A 24,192-nucleotide genomic window follows, 5' to 3' on the forward strand; every position below is an offset into this window, starting at 1 on the left:
TATAGTTTTGCGGTCCTGTATACCTGTAGTGTCCTGTATAACTGCAGGGTCGTATTTACCATTAGGCACTTGTGGTCTGCCTAAAGCAGAACCTTGCATGGGGGCAGCACCAGGGAGCAGGGGAAAGGAAACAAATTTTTAATTTTTTTTCTTTTTCTAGTCTTCCACCTCCTGTTCAGACTTGCCAGAAAATCTAGTGTCTTTTTGAAGGGGGGTATGGTAGTATTGGTCAGGTCTGGTGTGGCAGTGTTATCCAGTCATGGTATGGTGGTATTGGTCAGGTCTGGAGTGGCAGTGTTATCTAGTCACAGTATGGTAGTATTGGTCAGGTCTGGTGTGGCAGTGTTATCCAGTCACAGTATGGTGGTATTGGTCAGGTCTGGTATGGTGGTGTTATCCAATCACAGTGTGGTGGTATTGGTCAGGTCTGGTATAGCGGTATTGGTCAGGTCTGGTGTGGCAGTGTTATCCAGTAAAAGTATGGTGGTATTGGTCAGGTCTGGTATGACAGTGTTATCCAGCACAGTATGGCGGTATTGGTCAGGTCTGGTATGGCGGTGTTATCCAGTCACAGTGTAGCGGTATTGGTCAGGTCTGGTATGGCGGTGTTATCCAGTCACAGTGTGGTGGTATTGGTCAGGTCTGATATGGCGGTGTTATCCAGTAACAGTATGGTGGTATTGGTCAGGTCTGGTATGACAGTGTTATCCAGCACAGTATGGCGGTATTGGTCAGGTCTGGTATGGCGGTGTTATCCAGTTACAGTATGGCGGTATTGGTCAGGTCTGGTATGGCTGTGTTATCCAGTCACAGTGTGGTGGTATTGGTCAGGTCTGGTATGGAGGTGTTATCCAGTCACAGTGTAGCGGTATTGGTCAGGTCTGGTATGGCGGTGTTATCCAGTCACAGTGTGGTGGTATTGGTCAGGTCTGATATGGCGGTGTTATCCAGTAACAGTATGGTGGTATTGGTCAGGTCTGGTATGACAGTGTTATCCAGCACAGTATGGCGGTATTGGTCAGGTCTGGTATGGCGGTGTTATCCAGTTACAGTATGGCGGTATTGGTCAGGTCTGGTATGGCAGTGTTATCCAGCACAGTATAGCGGTATTGGTCAGGTCTGATATGATGGTGTTATCCAGTCAAAGTATGGCGGTATTGGTCAGGTGTGTTATGACAGTGTTATCCAGTCACAGTATGGCGGTATTGGTCAGGTCTGGTATGGCTGTGTTATCCAGTCACAGTGTGGCGGTATTGGTCAGGTCTGGTATGGTGGTGTTTAAAAGGGGTCTACCAGTTATTACTGTGGATGTTGCGAGGCAGCTTCCCTAGCAACCATTGCTCCCTGTGAAAATGAAAGCAGTAATCCTATTGGTTGCTAAGGCTCCAACTGTCGTTTCTGCTGCAGCTAATTATATCACCTGTGTTTGCAGTGAGGAGATTTTCCCATTCATCTCTATGGGGCGGTCTTCCCCCTCCCCCTCCTCTCCTGTACATCTGGCGGGGATGGGACCTTCGCTAAAACCTTCCCGGGCACCCAATGTATCTGTGGGCCAATTTTGGGGTCAAACGGTTCAGGCTTTTGGAAGTCTATATGGGACAGACAGACAGACAGACTTTCATTTTTATGATATAGATATATATATACACATACAGTACAAAAGTTTGGACACACCTCATTCAAAGAGTTTTCTGTATTTTCATGACTATGAAAATTGTAGATTCACACTGAAGGCATCAAAACTATGAATTAACACATGTAAAATTAGATACTTAACAAAAAAAGTGTGAAACAACTGAATATATGTCTTATATTCTAGGTTCTTCAAAGTAGCCGCCTTTTGCTTTGATTACTGCTTTGCACACTCTTGGCATTCTCTTGATGAGTTTCATGAGGTAGTCATCGGAAATGGTTGTCACTTTACAGGTATGCCCTGTCAGGTTTAATAAGTGGGATTTCTTGCCTTATAAATGAGTTTGGGTCTAGGGATGGTCCGAACCGAGTTCGGTTCGGGTTCGTACGAACTCGAACTCTCGGTTATAATTCCTGCTGTCTGCCCGCTCCGTGGAGAGGGTGGATACAGCGGGAGGACCACCTGGAAAACTGGGATACAGCCATAGCCATAGGCTGTATCCCAGTTTTCCAGGCGGTCCTCCCGCTGTATCCACCCGCTCCACGGAGCGGGCAGACAGCGGGAATCTGATGCCGAGCGTTCGGGTTCATACTAACCCGAACCTCGGCAGTTTCGGACCATCCCTATTTGGGACCACCAGTTGTGTTGTGCAGAAGTCAGGTGGATACACGGCTGATAAATCTACTGAATAGACTGTTAGAATTTGTATTATGACAAGAAAAAAGCAGCTACGTAAAGAAAAATGAGTGGCCATCATTACTTTAAGAAATGAAGATCAGTCAGTCCGAAAAATTGGGAAAACTTTGAAAGTGCCCCAAGTGCAGTTCCAAAAACTATCAAGTGCTACAAAGAAACTGTATGACATGAGGACCGCCCCAGGAAAGGAAGACCAAGAGTCTCCTCTGCTGCGGAGGAGAAGTTCATCCGAGTCACCAGCCTCAGAAATCGCAGGTTACCAGCAGCTCAGATTAGAGACCAGGTCAATGCCGGCACAGAGTTCTAGCAGCAGACACATCTCTACAACAACTGGTAAGAGGGGACTTTGTACAGCAGCCTTCATGGTAAAATAGCTGCTAGGAAACCACTGCTAAGGACAGATAACAGGCAGAAGAGACTTGTTTGGGCTAAACAACATAAGGAATGGACATTAGACCAGTGGAAATGTGTGCTTTGGTCTGATGAGTCCAAATTTGAGATCTTTGGTGTCTTTTTGCAATGCAGAAAAGGTGAACAGATGAACTCTACATGCCTGTGAAGCATGGAGGAGGAGGTGTGATGGTGTGGGGTTTGCTTTGCTGGTGACACGGTTGGGGATTTATTCAAAATTAAAGGCATACTGAAACAGCATGGTTAGTTGGATCATCATTTATTTTTCAACAGGACAATGACCCCAAACACACCTCCAGGCTGTGTAAGGGCTATTTCACCAAGAAGGAGAGTTATGGGGTGCTACGAGATGGTTTGGGGTGAGCTGGACCCCAGAGTAAAGGCAAAAGGGCCAACAAGTGCTAAGCATCTCTGGGAACTCCTTAAAGACTGTTGGAAGACCATTTCCGTGACTACCTCATGAAGCTCATCAAGAGAATGCCAAGAGTGTGCAAAGCAGTAAGCAAAGCAAAGGGTGGCTACTTTGAAGAACCTAGAATATAAGACATATTTTTAGTTGTTTCACACTTTTTTGTTAAGTATCTAATTTTACATGTGTTAATTCATAGTTTTGATGCCTTCAGTGTGAATCTACAATTTTGCAGAAAACTCTTTGAATGAGAAGGTGTGTCCAAATTTTTGTTCTGTACTGTGTGTATATGTATATATATATATATATATATATATATATATATATATATATATAAATATATATATATTTATATATATATATATATATATATATATATATATTAGATACCAGACAGGGGTGGATTAACTGTACCTTGGGTCCTGGGCTGTTAATATAATAGATGTCCCCTGAGTAGTTTCCCCTTTAGTAGATGGCCCCCTGTGTAGTCCCCCTTTAGTAGATGGCTCCCCCGTGTAGTGCCCCATTTAGTAGTTGGCGCCTTCTGTATAGTTCCCTGTTTGGTAGATGGCCATGTTCTGTTTAGTCACCCCTTTAGTACATGGCTCTCATGCTGATAATAAAAAATGGAAAAAAAATTCACCTCCCACCCGGTCGCTGCTGTCTAGGCGCGGACACAGCTCTCCTCCTGGACAGGCAGCATGTATGACAGGCGCTACCTGCTCTAGAAGTTCTGGCCAGCTGTCAGAGCTCGACATACATACAACTGAATAGCGCATGCACTCAGGGACAGCCCTGAGTTCTCTGGTGAGCGATAAGATTTGGGCAGTTTGGGCCCACATTATGAGAAGCCAGTGATACTAGAAGACAATAGGGTTCAGAACTGTACTGGGGCAGTATATTACAGTGTTATTTTAGTCCCACCCCTAAATAGCTTGGCCACACCTCTAAAATCATTTTCAAAACAATAGGTTATAGGCTTGGTGACAATTTTGTCATGCCTGTGACACGAGGGGAGCGGCAAAAGATGAAAAAGATCCCAAAGAAAATTCAGCATCGGGGTCCCCACCTACATTGCCCCATATTGGCACCTTGTTAACTCTATTAATTCATAAAGTCTGATAACCCAGAAGGTGACTCCATTGATTCCAGATTTCAGATATTTCTTGCATCATTTTTCTATAAATAAAGGATAATCATTTCCATCTCCCCTATACTCATGAGAGGAGACGTGATCTATGTCTAGAATAGGAGGCTGCTGTCACTGCTGCGCCTGCACTGGGGTGTTGCTGCTAATATCCATAGCGCTGACACTTCTCTCAGCAATCATCTCATTTACATACAAAGTAGAACTAATGTTGAGAAGTCCTCGGTGCGGTTGAAGCTTTGACATCAGATCATTGTTCTGTCTCTGTATTATAGCGTTTGTTTTAGAAAGACAATCACAGTGCATATACAGCACAAGGCTTACAGACATTATACACGGGGGGTAGGGGGGGCACTCATGACTTCCCCTTCTAAATATTAGTAGCTCCCACTTTGGTGGATCCAATCTGTCTATGCATAATATGGACAGCTACTGTATGTAACTTCACCTTAATCCATTTCATCCTTTCCCTGTATAAAATGAAAACTATGGGGGCGTGGCCTGGCTGCCTGTCTGCATGGACACATAACCCCTCTGCTCCTGCCTGAACACTGCTAAAGCGACGAAAAAAGCAACCACCGGACCCTCTCCCACACCTTACCGACTGCCTACAGCTTCCTAATGAGGTCAAGGAGAAGGAGACATACGGAGAGACCGGAGAAACTGATCCAGCTGCATTTCCCAGGAGAAGCTCCAGTCCTGCAAGATGGCGCTGACTCTGACCTGATGGAGGAGACTCCACTAACACAGCCCTCACATCACAGCTCTCCCTATCTGTCACCCACCAACCTGCAGCGCTCCTGCTCTGACTCAGCTCTCAACAGATCCTCTCAGGAGACACCCGGTCTTACTGAAGGTATGTCTTCCTCCTCCCTCATGTCCTCAGGCACACGCCGTAATCAGGCAGCTGCTAGCTCACATGTTAGATCGTTATCTCCCAGTTCCTCCTCTCCCTCCAGCAGCCCAGTCAAACAGAAACAAAAACTCACTTCCTCAGTGAGTAATAACGGTGAGACAGGAGAAATCACTGATAACAACACAGACTCTCCTCAGCCTGACATGTTTGCTGCACTGCCTGCTTCAAACAAATCATTATCTGAGGCCACCATGAAGGAGATGTTAATGGCCCTGCGCCAATCCTGGCATGCTGACATGGCATCCTATATTGCTCCTGTTCAAACTGCAGTAGATGAACTAGGTGAGAAAATGGATCACTGTGAGACAAAAATAAGCACTCTTACCAAGTCACACAATTCCCTAATAGATGCTCATAATGACCTTGAAAATGAGGTCAAAGCTTTGCGCACCAAGATGGCGGATATGGAAGACCGCAATAGAAGGAACAATGTAAAAATTCGAGGAGTGCCCGAGTCAATCCCCCCGGCTGAACTATCTGCCTATGTTCAGTCTCTAATTAAAGCTGTACTACCCAATTGTTCCACTAGGGACTTGGAGATAGACAGAGCACATCGTGTGCCCAAACCCCAAAACTTGGGAGAGGACATTCCAAGAGATGTATTAGTAAGAGTACACTTTTACACTGTCAAAGAACGCCTCATGGACTTCTCCAGAAAAAATGCTACCTTACCATCCCCATTTCAGAAGATTAAACTCTTCACTGACCTCTCAGCAGCAACGCTGCAGCTACGCAGACAGCTTCTGCCTATCACTACAGCCCTGAGACAAAACAAAATCCTTTACAGATGGGGTTTCCCTGTGAAAATACTTATCAGACGCAACAACTCTACCCATCTAATTGCCAACCTGGAAGATGGCTATCGTTTACTGCAAAAATGGAACATCCAACTTCCTTCAGCAGAGACAGCCTCCTCTCCTCGTCCATCCACAGTTCCACAAGAATGGGAGAGAATCCCCAAGAAACCATGATCAAAGCGGTGTTCGTGCTAACACTACCTACCAACTCTGTAACAGGTTTTGGGTATGAACATTCCCCCCTCCACACCTAGTTGGCATCTGATTCTTTCTGCCAACACATTTCTTTTCTTAGTTTCCACATATGTGGTATCTGTGTTAATTTCTGTTTCTCTGTTACTCCTTTATTTGGTTGTTAGGTATGCACAAGATTCTAACTACAATTCTCCCTGGTGCCATATAAGGTTGGAATGCCCTCGCTGGGAGGCAACTCCACCCAACTACTATAACTATAACTACCTACTATACTTTTTCATCTTTATTTTTGAAACGTAATGGTTATTAAGTTTGTTAGTATGAATGTGAGAGGTCTTAACAGTCCCCACAAAAGGACATACTTATGGGATGAGGCTAGATCCTTGGCTTGTGATGTGTTATGCGCACAAGAGACTCATCTACTTGACAAGGATATCCCAAGAATACATCATCATTCATTTCCTAACATTTTTCACTCCACTAATAGCAAAAAAAACTAGGGGAGTGATGATCGCAATTAAAAATACAGTTACATTTATACAACAAAAAATTATAGCCGATCCCAATGGCCGATATATTATTTTATTGTGCTCACTAAACGAAATGAAAGTCACTCTAGTAGCACTATATGCCCCCAACCAAAGGCAAATTAGCTTTGTAAACAAAATTGTACAAAAAGCTAAAAAGCTAAAATATGGCAACCTACTCCTCTGCGGAGACTTTAATTTAACTTCTAATCCTGAGGTTGATACCTCTTCTGCAGCCCGCTCCCACACCTCTTTGGGAGATACATGGCACAAAGAGGAGCTCTTTGATATCTGGAGAATACATCATTCTATGGAAAAAGATTTCTCATACCATTCAACTGTTCATAACTCATACTCCAGAATCGACATGTTTATAGTAGACAGGCGACTTCTCTCGCTCTCTAGAGCAACCTCCATTGAATTCATTAAGTGGTCGGACCACGCCCCTATTTCACTCACTATAGCTGAATCTTCTGCAGATGACCAGACTTTTCTCTGGCGCTGCAGCCCATTTTTACTATCTCACCCCCAATATCATTCCGCCCTGCAAAAGGATCTAGAGGAATTCTTTGAAATAAACTCCCCCTCTACCACTGATCCTGCTTTGTTGTGGAATACACACAAAGCATACATCAGAGGATCGTTTATCAAATACGGTGCTCAAGCAAAGAGAGCGAGGGAAGCTGTGGTCACAAAAATTTTACAGGATATAGAGATATTAGAGAAGGAAAATAAATCCTCACCTACTCAAGCCTTAGCTGAAAGGATAAGAAACCTAAGAATAGATCTTAGAAACGCTATGTTACTATCATACGAAAAACGCTTCCGAAAATTAAAAGCTACTTACTACTCACAGAGTAACAAATCAGGCAAACTAATGGCCGCACGAGTTAAAGCTCGCCACACTAGATCTCGTATCCCACACATCAAACAATCACATTCCAATGCCCTTCTTTATTCCCCTCTAGACATAGCTAATAGATTTAAGGACTACTATTCCTCATTATATAACCTTGAACAAGACCCATCTCTACCCCCCCCTTCAGAGAAAGCAATTCAACAATTCTTATCTAACTTACACCTCCCCTCACTTAGTCAACAACATCTCCAAACCCTAAATGCTTCTATTACCTCCTCCGAAATTCTAAAAATTATTCACTCTCTCCCTCACGACAAGGCTCCAGGCCCAGATGGGTTCACCAATAGTTATTATAAGAAATTTAGCATTCTCTTAACTCCCTACCTAACCAACTTCTTCCAACAGGTGATGCAGTTGGGCCACTTCCCAGATGAAAACCTAAATGCCTTAATAGTCACAATACCAAAGCCAGGGAAACCCTCAGATATCCCACAAAACTTCCGACCAATTTCCCTTCTTAATTCAGATCTTAAAATATACTCAAAATTATTAGCATCCCGCCTAGCCCCAATCCTTCCAACATTAATTAATACTGACCAAGTAGGTTTCATTCAGGGCAGACAGGCATACGATAACTCCCGAAGAATTCTTAATATCATCTCTCATATAGAAAATTCCAAGCTCCCAGCCGTGGCGGTCTCCCTAGATGCCGAGAAGGCGTTCGACCGTGTGAACTGGTCCTACGCCTTCTCGGCTCTCAAAAAGTTTGGTTTTGCTGGTCCAATTTTTTCGGCCATCACTGCCCTATACTCATCTCCCTCAGCCCGGATATTCGCAAACGGTTCCCTCTCCGAATCATTTGGGATTTCCAACGGAACTCGCCAGGGCTGTCCCCTTTCCCCTCTAATTTTTGTTCTCTCAATCGAACCCCTAGCCCAAGCACTGCGTAGCGACCCAACCATTTCTGGAATCCCCATAGGTAAAGCCTCTCACGTAATTTCACTCTACGCAGACGACATAATATTAACACTAACCAACCCAATCCCATCCCTAAGCAGATCAATGGAAATCATAGAACATTTCAGCTCAATCTCTTATTACCACCTTAACACACAAAAATCCCAACTACTACCCCTTAACATCCCCCCCATCTCCGAAACAATAATACGATCTCGCTTTAACTTAGAATGGTGCCCTAAGAGCATAACTTACCTTGGTATATCCCTTACTCCATCCTTCAAATCTTTATTTAAAGCCAACTACGAACCATTACTCCGCCAAATTAATTCTGATTCACAATCTCTTCTTAAATTTGAACTCTCATGGATGGGCAGAATAGCTGCCTTTAAGATGTTTGTACTGCCTAAAGCTCTCTATCTTTTCCGCACATTACCCATTTCCCTGCCTAATTCTTTCTTCACTAACCTACAAAAGATTGTTGGTAAATTGGTATGGGCCAATAACAAGGCAAGAGTAGCCTCAAATATTATGCAGAAACATAGATTTGTTGGCGGCTTGGGAGTTCCCAACCTTAAAAATTACTATATTACAACGCTTGTATCCATACTTCGTAAGTGGTGGACTAATGACACCTCTTTCCCTTGGGTTGGCATAGAAGCCCACTATGCTCATCCCTCTTCACTTAAATCTCTCTTATTGCAACCCTTCTGGTCAGACACCCTATCTACTCCCCGACCCCCGATAATCAAAGCTTCTATATACGCATGGCGTCTATTCCATAAATTAAGTAGTAACTCAACACCTCTAGCCAAAGCAGACCTCCCTATGCAATTTATTCAAGATTCAATCCCAGACATAGATCTAAAAAGTTGGTCTGATAAAGGTATAACACAAGTAACCCACCTATATGCAGAAGGCCTCCTCAAGCCGTACACCCAACTAATGAAAGAATATAACTTACCAAGAACAGATCTTTTTAAGTATTTTCAAATCCGCCATAAATTAAAAGACTTGACCCCCTCTGGTCTGTTCTATGATTCTGCAATTTCCTCCTATTATTCTTCTGGTGGGAAAGGCCTAAAATATCTCTATGCCAAACTAGAATCAGTTGGACAATTTAATAAAACCCACCCACTGAAATCATGGGAACAAGAATTAAGCATAACTTTTCTAGATTCTGATTGGCATAGCGCTTTCCGTTGTATCCACAAACATCTTGGATGCAGCTCGCATGTAGAGTCGGCAATCAAGACAATCCTTCGTTGGTACTATACTCCAGCTAAACTAGCAACCATATACCCCAACGTTGAAGATTGCTGCTGGAGACTCTGCTCTGAGAGAGGTTCCCTTTTACATATTCTATGGTCATGCCCAGTTATTATTTCATATTGGCAAAAATGCAGAGACCTCTTGCAATCAGTAATACCTATTCCCCTTTCCTGGTCCCCCCAATTTGCTTTACTGTTGATTAATATGGAGAGCCTACCACACCGTTTTAGACCCTTTTGTTGTAAATTCCTGATTATATCAAAAATCGTACTGGTCAGGCATTGGAAAAATCCTGAATCTCCTAAACTGAACGAAGTTATTGACTCCATCAATAATACCTTTATCTATGAACGTATCATTGCCTTGGGCTCAATGCGATACTCCAAATTTGTAGAGGAATGGTCTCCATGGATGAACTCCACTCATTGCATAAACCCTCCTCCATAGGTAGACTCAGAATTTACTATCTATACCCTCTCTAACTCATGACATATAATATTTCAACAATATCCTAATATTGTTGCGCCAGATGAGACCTTATTAACCGATGCTCAACAACAACTTCTTACTGCATACCACTGTTGGCTATACAGCCATTGTTTTGTTTTGTTTTTTTTGTTTTCTGTTTTATGTTTTCACTGTAACTAATTTGTTCATTCAAAGACATGTAACGAAATCTATTAACCACTGATTCTATGAAAGAACTATTCTAAATCTAAGAGATGTACCACATCTTTGTATGTAAACTTGTAAACTGAAATTTATGTTACAGTAAGATTGTATCTCTCTGCTCAATATTCTCAAACTGTTTATACCAAAAAAATTTCTTCAATAAAAACTATTGAAACTAAAATGAAAACTATAATCAGGGGCATATCGGGAAGGTGGGCCTGCCCAGGGATTCATTGCACAAGCATTGAACTACAAGCTGAGTGCAGCTTTTATCTACAACCTCAGAATGCCAGATAAGTTAGAAAGCATAATGTGACAGAACATAGAGCCAATGGCTCCCTGTCCCATCAGTTCATAGGAAGCAGGACAGTTCATAGTGCAGGCATCATAACTGTACCACACGGCCTGCACCAGGAGCACAGGGGGGACCTGCAAGGCAACAGAGAGAAGAGAGTGGATTTGTTGTAATTTTTATGGTACTTGACACTTGGAGGCAGTATGGTGGTCTATTATGTGGGTGCAAACAGTGGATCTAATTCTACCTGGGGACACAGAAGGGGCACACAGGGGGTCTAAATATTATATGGAGGCACAGAGGGTATCTAATTACTATATAGAGACAGGGAAATGGCCTAACTACTATATAGGGACACAGTAGAGGCTAAACTGCTATATCAGGGCACAGTGGGGCTTAACTGCTCTATGGTGGTGCAAAGAGGTATCCAGTAGCGTAGGTGCCATGTATGTATTGTCAGAGGCCCTGCTGCTCCTTACAGCTGCTTTCAGTATATACTGGGGTAATTCAGTGGAGGAGAGTCAGGCAGGACTTAGGAGGCGCACAATGTGAAGCAGGGAAGAAATATACTATGTATAGATAGTATATATTATTATACTACCTATACACAGTATTATACACAGTATTTTATTAGTGAAAAAAAACTTTCTGCATGTGTAGATGTGCAAAAGCATGTTGGTGTGTAGAAGTACAGTATGCGTGTAAATGTGTGCCGATAGTTAAAAAAAATGTTTTTATGTGTGTGAGAGCGCCTGTTGGTAAATTATGTGCATAATGGCATGCTTATGTGTGTGTTAAAAAATTAAAAGTACATGTGACTCTAAAAGTTGACCAACTATGTGTAAAATCATGTCTGTCAATGTGTAAGCATGGTACCCTTAATAGTTTAATACCCTTACCCTGCCCCCTCCCCATATACTCACCTGGCCTGGCGCAGAGCTCCTTCATTCTCCCAGCCCCCCAGCGCACGAGTGATGCCACTCGAAGAACGAAGAAATACTGGGCGACTGCGCGGGGCCAGGTGAGTATATGAGGGGGCGTATAGGATTCACGAAGTGCCATGGGGCCCCATGAATCCTAGCTATGCTCTTAAGAGTATCGAACTACTTAACTACTTGGTTCAGGCACAGCATGGGGTACTACCATGTGGGGGCACAGAGTGACCTAACTACTGTGTGGGGGCTTTTAGAAAAGGGCTAGATAGGGGGCTTTACTTCTGTATGGTGGCACAAGAGATTCTAATTACTCTTTTGGGGGACAGTGTTGCGGTCTACTGGGGGCTAACTACTAGATGGGAGGCACAGTGAGACCTAACTACTGGGTGGTGACACAAAAGGGACCCTACTTGTATGTCGGGGAACAGAGGGGGCATGGTTTCTGTGTAGGAACAAAGAAAGGGTGCAATTATTTTAGGAGGCACAAAGGGAGTCTAACTAAAACATTGAGGGCACAGAGGGGGAGTCCAACTACTATGAAGTAGAAAATTTACCCTGGTACCACAGAACTCTAGTTACACCGCTGAGTATAATCGTTTAGATTTTTTAAAGTAAAGCTATATAAAACAAATATTGTGGTAATATTACCAAAACACAGATTGAAGATAGCATATGTAGGGGCACTTAATAGGGTTACTCAGATGGTGCCACACATGGAGGCGTGTCCTGTGCATCTGGGTGGGTTTTAGATCTGAAAATGTTCTACAGTGTGCAACACAGGCCACAACTTATAAGAGTATGCAATGACTGGAGTTTCCCTTTAAGCCATTATATATAATAGGAAGAGGTTTCTTATCTCTGTGAACTCTATCGCTGATTCCATGGATCTTCTCGCATGTGATGAGTAATTCAAAAGTTACTGCTGCAAAGTTGTTAATCAGAAGTGTTATTTTATCAGTTCCTTGAGATGTGTCGGAGGAGGATGTTGAGCAGAGTTCAGTGATTAGATGAAGGCAGCGTCTCAAAGGAAACCAAATGAAATAATCACTTCACCTCTGAATACGAAACTGATGAAAATCTCCTCTGTAATTGAGAGACGCAGATTACAATCTGCAGTTATTGTGATAAATCCTGAATATCTAGTCTAATGGTATAGGAGACTGTCAGTAATGTGGAGCTTTGGCAGAGTATTCCCGCCATTGCTTCATGGTTGTACGTGCATAGGAATGCTCAGTCTGATTTCTATGGAGGGGCTGTATACAAGGAACCATGTTTCCCCATAGCAAAATCTCTTCATGTTAGCCCAGACCAACAGGGGTATTCATCTCCACTCTGTAATGACCAGCAGAGGTGGACTCACTCTACCACCTAACTGGTTTGGCTTTGGGGACACCTGAGGGATTCATTTAGGTGGCTTGAATTTTAACTAGAAATGAGCGAATCACTTGGAAAGTCGTTTCGTGAAGTTCGCGAATATTCACACACTTTTGCGAATATTCGCAAATCGCATACAAACGAATTTCATTAAAAATAGTGGTCGAGCGAACACGCTGCTAATTGATTGTGTTCACCGATATGAACAATTTGTTCGATGATCGGAGTGGTTATAACAATCATATTCGAACATGCAAAACATTTATCTTGCGATGCACTGTACGCAACTGCGTAATATTCGCAACTGCATAATATTCCCAACTGTGTGATATTCGCAACTTGCGTAAGTGTTAGCTAACATGTGCGATTGCCATTGCGGCCACCATGTTTAGTAAATTTGCAAAGCGAATACAGCAAATTCGCAAATCACAATGAGGCGAATTAATTGCCCGATTCGCTGCGAATTGGAATTCATCAGATTCGCTTCGCTCATGACTAATTTTAACCCTAATACTAGGACATCAGTGTGAGACACTAAGGATCCAGGCAGAAAAGAAGTCTTGGTATAAGCCAAGGTCTGGTCAGGCAAGGATGAGCACACAGAACAGGACAGGCAGCAGAAGTTAAAAGGTCAGAGGACAGACCTGGGAGATACTGTGGTATACAGGCAGCAGAAATAAGATCAAGGAGATGTATATTATAATGAAAACACATACATGAGAAACATCTTCAGGGGAACAATAAATTACAAGAAGCCTCATGGTCCAGGCACCATGGGGGTAGTGAGGAAATCCACAATAGGCAATGTCTGGCTGGGGAGATATTTGGATTAACATGCACTCTCTTTCTGGGCCAGCATGCACCCATATTTCACCCTACATTAGATGAAGGATGGACCTGCCAGTATGGGATGGAAGAAACCTGGCGGCTGGAACGAGCAGCATGCCAGGAGGGAAGGAGATAATAACCCGAAACCCACTCTAGACCACCATGATATGATAACTCCTGAAATATTCACCCTCACAATCCCTCAGATCATCTACAAGACACAGAACTACATTTTGTATTGTTTCAATGCATCTAAAATAAAGAATAATGCAAATCTATATGTCTCCATGGTAACAGACTACAAACTAACCTTGTGCAGTCTTGTCTCTCAGTCACATATCACCATCCATCCATCCATCCATCCATCCATCCATTTCTTACTAGCTTATATATTTCATATTTTAACAAGAACTATGGGAAAGATAGTTTACGCTATGACTACAGGAAAAGATTGTTTTCTTACAGTGGAGATCTATAGGTCTTGATAGGAGCTGTATACACATTATGGAAGAACAGTAGCCTCTAGATGCCTTCTCATTAGATTGAGTAAGGAAGTAACTTCTGTTCCCTGGAATATAGAAAGGAAGTTACACTTTACAAGAACAGAAGGAAATGTGTCATTTTATGCATGTGAGTCATAGGGGAAAATGTCATTGTTGGATTTAATGGTTCTTACAGCTAATTTCTCTATAATAAATCATTAAAAGGATACGGGAGACAGCATTGGCACAAGATACTAAGGGATAAAACCTTTATAGCTTTTTATGGTTTCAAGTATTTAATTAGATATCTTTGTGCCATAGATATACTACATGACTACAACTGTTATGTAATGCATTGTACTATTGGCTATCCTAGCAATTCAGAAAGGCCAATGTGTGTCCGCCATTTAAGCTACCCTGTGAATCTGAAATAAAAACTTTAATCATTTTGTGCTTAGACTTAATTTCAAGAAAAGTCAACCATTTGTGTATACAGCTTCAATATGTGTCCATGACTACAGACTTCAAACCCTGATCTGATCTTACAGACCTGTTACTTTCTTCATCTGTCTTCTCTTCATACTCATACAACACAGATGTTGGTCTGCATGAATTGTGAAGAGTCACAACTGCCAAGTTTGTTGTTACCAGTTACCATAGGTCGGCATAGAGGCTGTATACACAACAATTTTATCAGGGCTATTAGCAAAGATATATCATTTCTGATTTTTGATGCATTGAAGCCATAAAAACTAACTGACTGTAATAATGAATGTAGCTTTTTAAGGGGTTACTGGCAAAAACATATTGATAGTCTGTCCACAGGATAGCAGTAACTGATCAACAGATATATAGATAATAGATAGATAGACAGACACATAGATAGGAGATAGATAGATAGATAGATAGATAGGGGATAGAAAGGAGATGGATAGATAGGAGATAGATAGATAGATAGATAGATAGAATTACACATATTTTGAAAATACACAGATCACAGACAGAGCTATTATAATGAGTTATGCCAAATGACTATGCCGACTCTGCTATATTTGTATGTTCTCTTTATGTTATTATATGTTCTTACTTCCAACACTTCTATGTTTTCAGGAACTTCAGAGAGATGCCCGTTTCATGGTAGATGGCGCCAGTATATTTGACATTATGCAAGGAGAAATAGGTGAGATATATTATAAAGGCGATGATAATACTAATCTATACTAATACAATAAATAAATGAAATCTCCGGCTATGGTTCATGCTGTGGCCCTTGCTGTGCAGTGTAGAAGATCTATGACACGGTTTCTCTCTCCGCCATAGGAGATTGCTGGGTTCTCTCTGTTGTCGGTTCTTTAACTTTGCACCGAAAATTTTTGGAAAACGTTGTTCCCAAAGACCAGGAGTTCACGCACAAGTATGCCGGAATTTTTCATTTTAGGGTAAGAGGTGAATATTTTTGCCAAATATTTTTTGGTTCACTGTGTAGATATAAATTCAACTTATTTGTCAATGTTATAAAATTTAAAAAGTTACAAATTCCAATTTTTCAGTCCATCAGACACATGCTGTCCAATGTGGGTGATCCCCAACATGTACATGTGACCTATGGCAGATGCCAAAAATAGGGTGCCCTGATAAAAAGATGTATACTGCAGGATCTAGCATAATATAGTAGCGCAGGCTTCCATCCAGCAGGCCTTGTCACATACATCTTAAATGAAACCTAAATTACTTTTGACCTCTGCCAAGTATATGGTGGTGGTAGTGGAGGGTAGAAGGGGAGGGGGGGGGGGGGTCAATGGATCCATATAACTCACGTACCAGAATCTGTCCCAGTGTTTGCATCATACAGAATTGGCCGGGCGTTACATAAAGCCGGAATGGGGAACCTGCAGCCCTCCAGCTGTTGCAAAACTACAATTCTCATCAAGCTTTATCTTTGGCTGTCCAGGCATAATGGTGGGCCAAAGGTTCCCCATTCTTGGCTTAAAGTGTCTCTATTATTCCAAAAACTTTTTGATATGTCAACTTTGATGTTGGGTCTGAGGGCTGAGACCCCCACCGACCAGAAGAACGAGTGGGAAGAAACATTTGCTAAGGCATTTTATATCCTGGCACAAAACGATCTCCACCTTATAATGAGGCCAGAGGACGTAGATCACAAAAAGTCAGGGATTGAAATGTGCTTCCACATCTTTTTCCCCGTACTGCAACCACGAGTGCTCAGAACCTTTGACATATCCTATAGCAGGACCCATGTCTCCTGGGCTTCTATGGTGACTGTGATGCCATATAGTGACACGTCCCTTACTGTACTCGCAGCAGCCTCATCAGGTAACTCCTCAGTTGCCTCAGCTCCATCCTAATCCTTTTATTCAAAGAGTTTGTTTTGCTCATCCACCAGGATTAGAATGGATAATCTACACCAAACAATGTGCGCAATACCTAGTGTGTACACACCTGTATGTAGTGCACCACATTGTGGGAGGGCCGTCAGGTTACCTCACTATATAAATACAGAGCATCACCAGATTAAACAGCAAAGAGAAAATCAAGAATTATAATTGTAAATTGTAGAATCATATATATATATATATATATATATATATACACACACATATATATATATATATATATATATATATATATATATATATATATATATATATATATACAGCGCATGAATCTTGTGTCTTTCTCCCATAGTTTTGGCAGTACGGAGAATGGGTGGATGTGGTTGTCGACGATCGTCTGCCGATGCTCAATGGAAGCTATTTATCAGTGCAGCCGCGTGTCAGCAATGAATTCTGGCCATCTCTATTAGAGAAAGCCTATGCTAAGTATGTCTGTGGATTTACTATATCTGTTATGGTGCCCATTATTATTTACAATATATAATTATTATACAATAATACATTTATATTACTTAGGTTGGGTTAACACTGTGTTGTTCCGCCATTTTGATTGTTTCAGTTTAATTTTCAACCACATTTTTGTGTACATCAAAAAAAAAATCCATTTTAATCCATTCATATTATAATGTAAGTCAATGGGAAATGGATTCTGGAGGGTTTATTACACACCATTCTATAGAGCTTATTACACACCTCTATAATAGTTCGGCCAGGGCTGCACAAACATCGCTAGGTAGTCTGCACCCCCTTTCTTTAATCCGCTGTCGTTTACACATCTCCAATTACATGGAGAGATAAATGGGCAACGGCTCCAAAGGCAGCATGAAATACCGCCAGGCTCCCTCATTACAGAGAGATATGTTCTTCTCCAGAAAACTGCAATGTTTTTGAGAAAATATATATTTCTATAAAGAGCCGTGCTCGGAGAAGAAGCGTACACTGGGTAGCTCCTTCTGGCTACTCCTGGCCCAGGCTGACTTTACTGACAGGTCGCTCCCCTTTAAAAATGATTCTATAGATCCATATGTTATTGAGGTGACAGGCTCCCTACAGGGAACATTAAAGTGCATGGATCATTTACTACTTAATCGCTACTTCTATTCATTTAGGCTGCGAGGGTCATACCAGAACCTGCACTGGGGATTCATCTCAGAGGCCATGGTAGATTTTACAGGAGGGGTGCAAATGGATTTCAACTTAACCAAACCCCCCCCAGACCTGAGAGACATTGTACTAGCTGCCGTACGATCACGATCTCTTATGGGCTGCACGACGCCAGGAGATGTAAGTTTATATCATAAAGATGAAATATTTTAAGAGTAACTTGGTTTAAGAGCATTTTGGTTTAAGAGCTCACAGTTTTTCAAAGTTGTGACTTGGTTAAAGAGCTCCCTGTACTGGGTGGTAGGGCGAGTGAAGAAGGGCATGGTCTGCATAGCGGGGTCTACAGCCCTGTACTCTGACCCAGGAAGTCTCCCTCACCTTCCAAATCATAGCAGATTCACTTCAGGCTGGGGCTTGCATCAGGGGACCGGACTGTGGAGGTAATCTCTTCCTAGCTGTAACCCCTCTCTCCCCGCATAGAGAGTGATGCTATACTGTGCCCACATCTGCCCTGCTCATTCCTTCATGCTCCCTGCAGTCTCTCTCAGCCCTTGTGTTTCCCATCCTCTTCATTTCTGCTATAATGTGCCTGCACTTATACTCAGCTATACACACTGCTGCTAAACTGTGCCTGCACTTACACTCAGCTATACACACTGCTGCTATAATGTGTCTGCACTCACACTCAGCCATCCACACTTCTGTATAGAAATGTTTCTGTCACTGCCCTTCTGCACAGTTCTGTGATTCTCACTTCCTGATTGGTCCATGCTGAACACACACCCCTTCCCCATCATGTGACCACAAAGACCTCTGACAGCAGCCCTGTTTCTCTATTCTAGCCTGTTGTACTACAGCATTATGGGGATCTGATTTGAGTGAGAGAGTGTAAGTGAGGGAAGGATGTTAGAAATCTTGAATTTATTGAAGATAAAACAGAAGTGTCCATCACCCTTAGTGTTTGGAGATGTTCCTCAGCATTAGGTGAAGTCCCTTGGCAGTGATTGGCTCAGATTGGAGGAGGCTGCAGTTATGATAACCTTCTGGAAGTTTCTCCCATCTGTGCTCAGGATCTTTGGAGCCAAACCACTGGATTCTTGATCACTTCTCTTACCATGGCTCTTCTCCCAAATTACTCGGTTTGGTGGGGCGGCAGCTCCAGGAAGAGTCTTGGCTGTTCCATCTTCTTCCATGTAAGAATGATGGAAACCACTGTCCTTTGGGGAATTTTCAGTGCAGCAGAGATGTGTTTGTCTCCTTCTCCAAATCTGCTTCTCCATACAATCCTTCTCTGAGCTCCACAGGCCGTTCTTTCCTCCTCCTGACTTGGTGTTTGCTCTGATACACATTGTCAGCTGTGAGACCTTATATAGACCGGGAAGTGTCTTCCCAAATCCCATCCAATCAGCTAAATGTATCACCGGTGACTCCTATCAAGGTGCAGAATATAAATACACATCATATCATGCTGTTGTGTTGCCGTTTACAGTGTAGCAGTAGTATTGTTTTGTTCTGATTAGCGGTGATCTTTACGTCTTCATTTGTATGGCTGACTTGTTTAACTTGTTTACACATCATTGTGATCACAAACGCCAGTCTACTGCTCCTTGTGCCAAAGCCAATCACTCACTGTCACTAATCCCGCCACCGGGCAGAGACCTGGCACCAGGAGCAGAGGGGACTGCCGATAAATTCGGGTGAGACCTTAGGTGCCATGTCCTTACCTGCCTTGCCTTTCCTGACATGTAGTTACCTGCCATCTCTATACCTGACTTATCTTACCTGCTGTGTCTTTACAAAAGCTACTGGCAGTGAATTACCATTGTCAATATGGTGCCTTTAATTCTTATTGGCTGTGAGGCCATCCTCTGTGTGTATGAGCCCCTTAGCATACCCTTCTGCCCTGTCTCACTGTGGTGGTGAAGGATTGGATGAAGGTAAGTAGGTGATTGACAGGGTTATTACTTGTAATATAACACAATGGATCATGTCTCTGTCTATGTAAACAGGGGAGACTCTATAATTAATGGTACTTCAATCGCTTCCATATAAATAGATTATTTTATACAATTCTTTTTCAGTTACACACTGGGAACGCTGAGCTGCAGAACGGCCTAATCCAGGGTCATGCCTACACCGTGACTGACGGCACTCAGGTAATACATAGGTCCTATGTAGCTGATGGTGAGAGCCATTTCTCCTCCTGACATTGACCATTCTAGTTCTTGCTCTGGATGGGAGATGGAACAAGTGAGATCTAGAAGATGCTAAAAATCTTGTTATTTCGAGGTGTTTATTCATATACCACATTTATATTACTTGTTATTGTAGTGTCCTACTATGGGTCCTTTCTATCTACACACACCCAGGTAAAACTAGTTCTGTCAGGTGCCACAGTTAGTGCAGTTAGCTGCTGGACCCTACTGCAGCCACTAGGTGTCTCACTCCCTCCTGTGCACAGCTGCGGTTGAAGGAAGAAGGTTTATCCTGCTGCACACACTGACACACTACATCCTGGAGAGTAAGTCTGAGTCTAGACAGAGTAGAGACAAGACCTATTTCCAGTGCCAGAGACTACAACAGTCATGCACTGCTGAACCCAAACCAGTTGTAACCGGCGTTACAGGAGTAACTCCCTTGCCTAGGCCAAGGATTCCTTATTTCAGGACAGTCACGCCCTTCAGAAGAAAAGGAAGAGAAAAGCCGCAGTAGAGCACAGATGCAAGTAAGCCGCTCTCTACTGACTACTTAGTAAGGAAACTAATAGTTAGGTAGTCCCAGATCTCTGGGTGAACCTATCAGAGCGGTTACCGATACTGAGAGGCAGAAAGCGAACAGATAAAAGATTTATCTAAATGTGTGTACAGGGAGTTCTTCAAGTCACACACTTCCCCACATCCCGGCAGAGTACAGGACTAATTAGGCAAAGGTCTCATAACCGGCCCCTGTCTACTGCTACAGAGTTTCCTTTATTCTACTTCACCTCAAGCTATTGTACTAAGTACCAAAGCACTGTTACTTGTCTGTATTGGACTGAGGATATTTTCAAATAAAGTTAAGCACTGTTTAAGTGTCATCTCTGCACCTCACACTAGTTCTACCAAAGGTCCAGTTCCCGCATGTCCGTGGGTGGGTGTTACAGGTGCCAGCGTGACGAGTCTCCCCAAAACACCAGAGTCCACCTATTAGTGCAACACCAGTATCCAGCACCAGGAGCCACAGCATTATGGGAAAGCTAAAGACAAAACAGCACTAAACAATATCTCATATAAAATAATATAGACTAAGTTCAGTGGTCGTACATTATAGCTACTTTCCTATATAATTTTGGCCATTTTTACGATACAGTAATAACTAGTAGACTTATATACCTGTGCCAGCCTGGGGTTAGAGGGGTTGTCCAGGCAGCATATCATTTGTAAAAGAAATCTTTATAATAAAGAGTTAAACATTATGTATTATTAACCTTTGTTAGTAAATAGCATAGGCAGATACCAAATTGAGAGGAAGGGGATAACATGCAGTTCTTGTCCTCTAACCCCTGTGACACCTCTGCTCCTGTCAGTGCTGCCGCACAGACCTTCATGTACTGCTGAGCATTGGAGATGAATCTTAGCGGGTCAGGCATAAGCAGACAACCTTAAATGGGGGGGGGGGGGGGCTCCTGGCCTCTATGATTTGGGGGTCCGGTTGCTGCTGCACCACCTGTGACCATTATATTTACTCCACTGCTTGTTGACCATAAAAAAAAACAACAGGACAATGGAAACTGAACGACAACAAATAAAAGTAAAAAAAAAAACTCACAGTTTATATCGCCAGGATGTGCACACAACTTATTAGAGCAAAAATCTCCACTGATGAGTGTTCAGCCGGATAGTAACCTGCACCCAAGATGCAGAACATGTCTTTATCTTACAATAGGGGCCAGCTGCAAAGACACGTTCCCTCATTATACGTTACTGAGCAGTAAGATCCGAGAAAATCAAAAGACAATTATGTTACAGGAATAGAAAATCTAAAGCGAAATATTCATTGTGTGCAGAGTCCACAGAGGACAAAGGCCATGATAATGGAGCCCGATGCCACAGGGAGCCATATATATATAATAATTTATATCTGCAATTATAGAGACTTGGCCAGCACACTATTAGTCCAATCCTATTGAAGTGACAGGGAAATGATCGGTTTTCTGCTAAACACCCATCACAGTTCCAGCTAACAGCAAAGAGATATGAGAACATGAGCTTTCTGATGTCTTCTATGCCATATATATTATTTTAATGAAGACATTAAGGCATCAAAGAACATGGTCATTGAAGGGTTAACTCTTTCACAAGTCTCCTTTAAGTTCAATGGCATAGGTCAAATGATATTTCTGTAGGTTTTCATTCTAGATTCTTTGATCCTCAGAACAGATGAGGCTCCCTGCACCACGAGACTGGTGGGACGGGTATTGCGACAATAAGAAAGACGCTTTGGCTAAGACACTTAGAGGGATTCTGATAAATAATTGGCCTGAAATAAGAATTTGTGATCCCTCATTGTATAACATTATATCCATAGAAAGCTGAAGCTCGCCAGACGCCATTATTCTAATAACAACATCCAAGAACAGAATACGGCTTCGCTATCACAACAACCCGTTTGTCGAGGAACAATAATAAATTAAATTATGTTTTAGCAATTTCAATGCATAAGTTTTTCCTGGGAGTAAATTGTTTTATAAAGTGGAGAGAAAATATTGTAATAGGGAGATATATAAAAATATTTGGCAGGAAACGATACAAGTATAACAAGCCTATGGCGCAGGGAGGGGACCTAGAGCGAAAATAATCTACAACTATAACAGATGAGAAAGTCCAACAACAATGAAAGTTTAAATTCATTTGCAAGATAAAAAATGTTTAACTCTTAGTAATAAAATACAAATAACTTTATTGAAGTCAATTACAGTAGTTAACAATATAAAAACTATAAAGAATAATTGTCATAGGAGAACTGACGGCTACCTGCAATGTTTGGAGGAATATGTTAAGTTATCACTGGTTAATATTCATCATGAAGTGCAAAGATGTATGAATAATAGTTCCATCTCATATACAAGTTAGCACGTTCACAAGTAGCACAGAGTACAAAGAATCAATTATACAGCAACCGACCCTAGTGTACGCTTTGAAGATTTGCTTCCTCAGGGATTCTGGCTACCTGACTCAATCTTGTTACTTTTATACTATCATTATCCAATATAGTTTAATACTGACTATAGCTGAAAATGTGTACAGGGACATACAAGAATATAACTTCTATAATAATACTGCTCTAATGTACAAGAATATAACTACTATTATACTGATCTTGTATACAAGACTATAACTACTATAATACTGCTCCTATGTACAAGAATATAACTACTATAATACTGCTCCTAAATACAAGAATATAACTACTATAATACTGCCCCTATATACAAGAATATAACTACTATAATACTGCTCCTATATACAAGATTATAACTACTATAATACTGCTCCTATGTACAAGAATATAACTACTATAATACTGCTCCTATATACAAGAATATAACTACTATAATACTGCTCCTATATACAAGAATATAACTACTATAATACTGCCAATTTGTTCTCTTTCTATGTTTAGTGCTCTTCTTATGTTTTTATTGCCTCATTAGTTAAGTGAGTGGATGATTCATAGTTTATAGTGTTGAGATACTTTAGTGTTTGATCTGTAGCCTCAGGTTACTGGAGGAGGGGGAGGGGGGGGTTACTTTCATAATAAATATTTCACTTTCCATCCATCAATAACATAGCTGCGGTTATGTGTATGAAAGATGCCACTGTCTTGGTGTATTACTATACTAAGCTTTCTATGTTATACTTTGTGCTTCGATGCTGGTTGTATACCTGGTGACAGACAAGACACTTAGCACAACAATCACTTTCCTTGTTTGTTACATACAGATACGTGAACCCATTGTGTTTTGTAAAGCAGTGTACAATAGAAAATACAATAATGTGAGCACACTGCCACCTACTGGAGATAGAGAAGAACACATGCAGATGTGCAATCACCTGCAAGTACATGCAGATTATTGTGTTATAAAGGATAACTATTTACAGATTTGTATTACAATGGTAACTGAAGTTCCACTTGAGGTTTGGGCCCCAGAAATGTCCCCATAAGGATGGAGGGAGGTAATAAAAGTAATTACAGCATTTGCATTGAAGGCCTCCAGTATCACATATGCA

General features: G+C 41.9%; 1 protein-coding gene across 4 annotated transcripts in view; it reads left to right on the forward strand.

The window, feature by feature from the left end:
- The window catches only part of LOC138774395 (calpain-13-like), a 99,479-nt gene that overhangs the window by 33,723 nt on the left and 41,564 nt on the right, over nt 1-24,192 (forward strand). For 3 of the 4 annotated variants that reach the window (XM_069955198.1, XM_069955199.1, XM_069955200.1), the window contains exons 3-7: nt 15,516-15,585; nt 15,726-15,844; nt 17,112-17,245; nt 17,929-18,103; nt 20,005-20,079. In XM_069955198.1, the coding sequence (XP_069811299.1) occupies nt 15,516-15,585; nt 15,726-15,844; nt 17,112-17,245; nt 17,929-18,103; nt 20,005-20,079 (573 nt within the window). Of the gene's footprint in view, nt 1-15,515; nt 15,586-15,725; nt 15,852-17,111; nt 17,246-17,928; nt 18,104-20,004; nt 20,080-24,192 lie in introns of those variants that run through there. The other variant, XM_069955201.1, reaches the window with a different exon arrangement.

Source organism: Dendropsophus ebraccatus, chromosome 15 (genome assembly GCF_027789765.1).
Source record: "Dendropsophus ebraccatus isolate aDenEbr1 chromosome 15, aDenEbr1.pat, whole genome shotgun sequence".
In the NCBI taxonomy this organism is placed as follows: Eukaryota; Metazoa; Chordata; class Amphibia; order Anura; family Hylidae; genus Dendropsophus; species Dendropsophus ebraccatus.